Source organism: Cetorhinus maximus, chromosome 3, assembly GCF_964194155.1.
Source record: "Cetorhinus maximus chromosome 3, sCetMax3.hap1.1, whole genome shotgun sequence".
In the NCBI taxonomy this organism is placed as follows: domain Eukaryota; kingdom Metazoa; phylum Chordata; class Chondrichthyes; order Lamniformes; family Cetorhinidae; genus Cetorhinus; species Cetorhinus maximus.
In genome coordinates this window covers 10,649,050-10,656,311 of record NC_135881.1, presented here as the reverse complement: position 1 = coordinate 10,656,311, position 7,262 = coordinate 10,649,050, and the positions used below count along the sequence as shown (strand labels likewise).

The following is a 7,262-nucleotide window of genomic DNA, read 5'->3' as shown; positions in this document are numbered from 1 at the left end:
TTGCCTGTGGGGATGGGCCTATTCTCTACTGATAGGGTGGTTATAAAGTACTTATGCAACTTTTAAGCGTTAACAATGTTGGATGCAAACTGTAAATGGCATATGGAAACATAATTCATGGGGCAGGATTTTCAGGTCTTCAGGCGGGTGTGGTGGGCGGGTCTGGGAGTGCCAGGAAACGAGCCACCGCCCACCATCGGCCCCCCCGACCGCGATTTCATGCTGGCTGGCCAATTCATGGCCGACCAGCGTGAGAGAGGCGCGCTGATAACCTCAGCACTGCCGGGGTGGGGGGTGGGAAGAGAGCGAGCGCTGAAGTCAGCGTGGGCGCGGGGGGAGCGCGGAATGAAAGCTCCCTGAAGGCAGAGAGCTGCCTAAGGGAGCTGAAGAATTTTAAAGCCAAAAATAAACATCATGAAATTCTGGAAAAATTTCCGCCCATAAGAATCACTCATTAAAAAAATCCTTAACATTAAGAAAGAAACCATTAATATGGCTGGTGTGGAGAAAATGCTTTTTGCCTGGGGTGGAAGCCAATAGCAGATGTGCCCTGCTGCGTATTTCCAGTATTTCCCAACTGTAAATAAAAGCTCGTAGCTACTAAGTCCCAGAGTGCGGCACGGAATGATTGAAATGAATGTGGATGCATTTAAGGGGAAGCGAGATAAGCACATGACAAAGGAAGGATATACTGAGGTGGGCAGATGCCCATGTGGAGATCATGGACCTGTTGGGCTGAATGGCCCTGACCCTGTGCTGTAAAGTCAACATAATGACCCGTCTAGCACAGTTTTATGGAGGAAATGTAGAAACAAGAAAATGCTGGAAACACCGGCTCAGTAAACTCAGTTCTAAATGTATACAAGTGTTGGAGAGTATCAGCAACCTGGTAAAATGACACGTAGCCTGACTCATAATCTAACTCAACCTGGAACCTGGTGTACACCGGTTCCTTAATGATGTCTATGTGTAGCCCGTTGTGACTGGCCGTGAGCGCACCGTGATTCAGGTGAATGCACCAGGCTTTGCTGGAGTTTGTCAGGTCGGAGCGCTCGCCCTCCCTCGCTATGCTCCCGTACGCAATCCCAATGCCCCAAGCGATGCCCTCGGCCTGCACCACCCAAGAGTGGTAGCCCGAGGTGAAACTTTGGCAGCAGAGGATCTGACGGTGGGTCCTGAACCTTTCGGGGTTGGACGGGTAAGGCTGCAAGTCATAGCCGAACGTCAGTGACCGGGCATCTTCGGAGACGGTCAAGAACCAGTACGCGGTTTTGGTGTCCAGTGTGAGCTGCGCCCATTCACCTAGAGAAGGAGAGAGATGCGGGTGTTTGTTACATCGGTAATCCACAACCAACAGCTTCAGAGTAAGATTCTCAGTCTTTACCAGTGTGGGGCCTGCATTTATATAGCGCCCTTAACGTAGTAATACATCCCAAAGTGCTTCACAGGAGCAGAATTTGATACCGAGGTAATGTTTAGCACAGGTGACCAAACAATTGGTTAGATTGGTTTTAAGGAATGTCTTAGAAGAGGAGAGAGAGAGAGAGATAGAGAAAGAAAGATTCGCATTCCACTAGGCTAGATATTTGTGCACAAGACTGGAGTTGGACTTGAACCCACAACCTTCTGACTCAGAGGGAAGAGTACAACGGACTAAGCCACAGGCTGACAGCTCAGTGACAGCAGGGAGAGGTTTAGCAAAGAGCTTAGGGCCCAAAAAGTCGAGGTGGCCTGGGAGGTGTAGGTCAGTGAGCACAGGGCTGTTGACTGAGGGAGACTTGGTGCGGGTTAGGGTACGGGCAGCAGCTGGATGAGGGCGGATGATGGGAGGCCAGTCAGGAGAGCGTTGGAATAGACAGGCCTAGAGGTGGATGTGGAGTAGATGAGGGTTTCAGCAGCGGATGAGCTGAGGCAGGCACAGAGTCGAGTGATGTTACAGGGAAAAAGGAATGACTCGCATCTCTTTCATCACCACCAAACATGCCAAAGTGCTTTATAATCCAGTGAAGTACTTCTGAAGTGTAGTCTCTCTTGTAATGTAAGAAATGTGGTAGCAGGATCCCACAAACAGCAATGTGAGGATGACTTGATACCATATTCCTGTGGTGTTGATTGAAGGATAAATATTGGCCAGGACACCGGGGAGAACCACCCTTGCTCATTTTTGAGATAAAAGCCCTGGTATCTTTTACGCCCAACTAAGATCGAGGACAGACAGAAGCTCAGTTTAACATCTCATTGGAGACATCTCTAACAGTGCAGTACTCTCTCTCTCTAGTGCTGCACTGGAGTGTCAACATAGATTTTTGTCCTAAAAGGGGATTCAAACCCAGAGCCTCCTGCCTCTGGCCCTAGAGCGCTACCCAACTGAGCCACATCTAAGGGAGGCGGAAGCAGGCAGTCTTGATTCTGGAGGCGATATGCAGCCAGAAGTACATCCCTGGGCCCATATATACATAACACCCAGGTTGCAAACAGTCTGGTTCAGCCTCAGGTAGTTGTCAGGTAGGAGGTTGGGGTGAATAGCTAAGGAGCAAAGCTTGTTATATTTATTCCCAAGATGTAATTGGAGGAAACTTCTGCTCATCAGGTACTGGATGTCGGATAAAAAAATCTAACAATTTAAAGACACCAGGGTCAAGAGAGGTGGTGATGAGGTAGAGTTGGGGGGCGGGGGTGCGGTGTCAGTACACACACGTACCTTGGAGAAAAACATAAGATAGAAAAGGTAGATTTATCAGGTCTTCTTGTGAATGACTCTAGTGCCTCTTACTGTTGCTATTATTTTATAATTAAATCATAGAACATTGCGGCACAGGAGGAGGTGATTTGGTCCATCGAGCCTGTGCCGGCGCCTTAAAAGAACCATGCGAGTTGTCCCACTTTCCTGCTCCTTCCCCATAGCCCTTCAAGAATGTTCCCTTTCAAGTATTCGTCCAATCCCCTTTTGAAAGTTGGTGTTGAATCTGCTTCCACCGCCCTTTCAGGCAGCGCGTTCCAGATCGCAACGAGTTGCAATGCTGGAAATAAACTCCCCTCATCTCCACACTGGGCTCTTCTGCCGATTATCCTAATCTGCTGTGTCCTCTGGTGACTGGTCAGGGGAAGCAATGGGCCAAGCGGCCTCATTCTGTACTGAAAATCTTTTTTTGTGTGTGTGTTTTTGGAAGATGAACCGTACTGTGGCTTTACTGAAAGCTGTTTAGACATTCATTGCATGAGACTGTGAATCAATGAGCTCCCCAAGTCACCAAAATGGAATCCAACCACATTCTTGAGATTAAGAAACTCCTGAAAGCAAGAAGATTAATTCCCTGGGTTATAACATTCATTGTTATATCTAAGGGACAGTTCAGGGGGAAGCTTCTTTGCTACAGCAAGTTTGCTACATTGGAGAGCCAGTTGTGCTGACGAGTAACCATTCTGGTTTGATACATTGTCCTTCTGAATCTCCTCCAATTTGCCTGTACAATTTTCAGTGATAGTTCCTTCCTGTTATGCATGACCCTGTTTGTTTTCCAGCAAAGTAATCTTTACATCTGTATCTTATCATATGTCCGTTACCCTTGGAAAGTTCACATTTTTCTTACAGAGTTTAGAAACAAGAAAGGAACAAGATGCTGCATAAAAAACATTCTCCTCACCTTCGCTAGTTTTTTTTTTGGCTAATTGGCTTAAATCTGTACCCGCTGGTTAGCTCCACTCTTACCAGTAAAAACAAGTTTCTCTTACTTTCTATATCATGCGTGACCCCTCATGATTTTGAACGTCCCTATTAAATTTCCCCTCAACCCTCTCTGCTCTAAGGAGGACAATCCCAGCCTCTCCGGTCCCACCAGATATCGGAGTGTCTCATTCCTGTTCCATTGTTAGGGCACCTTAGGTAAGATTATTTCCTGTTATCTTTACACTACAGGGGCCACTTTCATGTAAAGAAAGACTGACTTGCATTTATATGGCGCCTCTCATGACCACCAAAGCGCTTTACAGGCAGTGAAGTACTTTCTGAAATCAGTCACCGCTGCAATATGGGAAATGCAGCAGCCATTATGCGCACAGCAAGCTCCCACAAACAATCGTGACCAAGTAATCTGTTTTTGTGATGTTGATTGAGGGATATTACCCAGGACGTCGGAGATATCTCTCCGGCTTTTTAAAATAGCGCCATGGGATCTTTGACATCCACCCGAGGGCCTAGGTGTAACATCTCACAACAGCACCTTAAACAGTCGAGCACACCCTCACTGGACCACTGGAGTGTCAGCTCAGATTTTTGTGTTCAGAAGCTGCATTGTCCTTTCTTGTTTCTAAAATCGGACATAGGATAAGATACAGGTGTAAAGATTATTTTGATGGAAAACAAATAGGGTGATGCATAAGAAGAAGGAACTATCGCTGAAAATTGTACAGTGGGGGCGGCGCATGAGGGGGGCAGCAGACATAAAACGCAGCCATAAAACGCTGCGGACGGGTGGAGTGTGGGACTTCTGCCCCTCACTGGGGAGGAAGTTCCACTCTTGGGAGCTGCGGGCCAATCGGATTGGCTACGAGCTCCAGCAGCGCCAACAGCTCATTAGTGGGCACTGCCGGAACAGCGACCAGTCCCAAGAGGGCGGCCCAGTGGATACTGGAGTAAGGTAAGTCTGGGGCATTGGATGGGGAGGGTTTGGCCAGCTTGAGAAGGGGGAATGAGGGGTATTGGGGGGGCGGTTTTGGAGAGCAGTCGGGTAGGAAAAAAATGGGGTACTATCTTAGGAGGGCTGCCACTGATAGGCAAAGGGTACTCCCCGAAGATTCCTTCCCACCCTTTTAAAAACATTGCTCCGGGGACATGGGTTTAAATCCCACCATGGCAGCTGGTGGAATTTAAATTTAATTAATAGATCTGGAATATAAAGCCAGTCTCAGTAACGGTGACCATGACAACCATCAGCGATTGTCGTAAAAACCCATCTGGTTCACTAATGCCCTTTAGGGAAGGAAATCTGCTGTCCTTACCTGGTCTGGCCTACATGTGACTCCAGACCCACAGCAATGTGGTTGACTGTTAACTGCCCTCTGAAATGGCCAAGCAAGTCACTCAGTTCAAGGGCAATTAGAGATGGGCAATAAATGCTGGCCTTGCCAGTGTCACCCACATCCCACGAGAGAATAAAGAAAACATGAGCATTCCAAAGGGAATTGCATAAATACCAGAAGGCGAAGTGGGACTAACTGACCAACCCTTCGGAGGAGCCAATCCCAACTTAATGAGCTGAATGGTTTCTTGCCGTGCTATGCTGTTCCTTGATTCTGTGATCTCTGTCTGACTGCCTGTCTCTAACTGTGCTTTAATGTGCTCCAAATGTCTCCTTTCAGTGTTTAAGGCTGTTGTTCAGCTGTGAACGAGGATTGTCGTGGTTTACGTTTGCAAGGCTGCACCTTCTTACCTATCATGCTCAGTATAATCGTGTAGTAGATCATAGATTTATCAATCAGCGCCTTGATTTGTTCAGATATAGAATGGATGTCCAAGGCATCATTGTGGGCAGTCGGTGTTCTTTGGTTCTGAAGCTCGTTAGCCCTGAGACGAAAGAGGAAAATATTTTTTAAAATAAAAACAACTTACATTTATACAGTGACTTTTAAACTGGTCCAAGATGCTTTACAAAAATGTTCAGGCTCAGTTTGACACTGAGCTACTTTGGGAGTTAGAAAGATACAGCGCATAAAAAGCCATTTTGCCCAGTGTACCTGTGCAGACTGTTTGAAGGAGCTATCTCATTCATCCAATTACATTGCTCTTTCCCTTAGCCCTGATCATTTTTTTACATTTTAGGTATTGATCCAATATCCTTTTGAAAGCTATTGTTGAAACTGCTTCTACCACCTTTTCAGGCAGTGCATTCCAGATTGGGCATAGAAGATTAAGAGGTGATCCAGCTGAGGGATTTCTTTTTATTCATTCAAGGGATGTGGGCATCGCTGGCTGGGCCAGCATTTATTATCCGCCCCTAATTGCCCCTTGAGAAGGTGGTGGTGAGCCGCCTTCTTGAACCTCTGCAGTCCGTGTGGTGCAGGTACACCACAGTGCTGTTAGGAAGGTAGTTCCAGGATTTTGACCCAGCCACAGTGAAGGAACAAGTCAGTATGCTGTATGGCTTGGAGGAGAACTTGAAGGGGATGGTGTCCCCATGTGTCTGCTGCCCTTGGTCTGGGTCATAGGTTTGGAAGGTGCTGTTGAAGGGGCCTTGGTGAGTTTCTGCAGTGCATCTTGTAGATGGTACACACTGCTGCTACTGTGCGTCGGTGGTGGAGGGAGTGAATGTTTGTGGATGTGGTGCCAATCAAGCGGGCTGCTTTGTCCTGGATGGTGTCAAGCTTCTTGAGTGTTGTGAGAGCTGCACTTATCCAGGAAGTGGAGAGTATTCCATCACACTCCTGACTTGTGCCTTGTAGAGGGTGGGCAGGCTTTGGGGAGTCAGGAGGTGAGCTACTCATCGCACGATTCCTAGCCTCTGTCCTGCTCACGTAGCCACAGTATTTATATGGCTAGTCCAGTTCAGTTTCTGGTCAATGGTAACCCCCAGGATGTTGATAGTGGTGGATTCAGTGATGGTAATGCCATTGAACGTCATGGGGCGATGGTTAGATTCTCTCTTTTTGGAGATGGTCATTGCCTGACACTTGTGTGGCGTGAATGTTACTTGCCACTTGTCAGCCCAAGCCTAGATATTGTCCAGGTCTTGCTGCATTTGGACATGGACTGATTCAGTATCTGAGGAGTCACGAATGGTGCTGAACATTGTGCAATCATCAGCGAACATCCTCACTTCTGACATCATGATGGAAGGAAGGTCATTGATGAAGCAGCTGAAGATGGTTGCGCCTGGGGAACTCCTGCTGAGATGTCCTGGAGGTGAAATGACTGACCTCCAACAACCACAGTCATCTTCCTTTGCGCTAGGTATGACTCCAATCAGTGGAGAGTTTTTCCCCTGATTCCCATTGACTCCAGTTTTGCTAGGGCTCCTTGATGCCACACTCGGTCAAATGATGCCTTGCTGTCAAAGGCAGTCACTCTCCCCTCACCTCAGGAGTTCAGCTCTTTTGTCCATGTTTGAACCAAGGCTGTAATGAGCTCAGGAACTGAGTGGCCCTGGAGGAACCCAAACTGGGCACCAGTCAGCAGGTTATTGCTAAGTAAGTGTCACTTGATAGCACTGTTTATGACCCCTTCCATTACTTTACTGATGACGGAGAGTAGACTGATGGGACAATAA

General features: G+C 47.5%; 1 protein-coding gene across 1 annotated transcript in view; it reads right to left on the bottom strand.

The window, feature by feature from the left end:
• Positions 1–781: 781 nt before the first annotated feature.
• The window catches only part of LOC144672510 (E3 ubiquitin-protein ligase TRIM7-like), a 19,679-nt gene continuing 13,198 nt past the window's right edge, over positions 782–7,262 (bottom strand). Inside the window, exons 4-5 of the mRNA XM_078534353.1 lie at positions 5,430–5,563; positions 782–1,302 (exon numbers count right to left, since the gene is read on the bottom strand). Of these exons, the coding sequence (XP_078390479.1) occupies positions 782–1,302; positions 5,430–5,563 (655 nt within the window). The remainder of the gene's footprint in view (positions 1,303–5,429; positions 5,564–7,262) is intronic.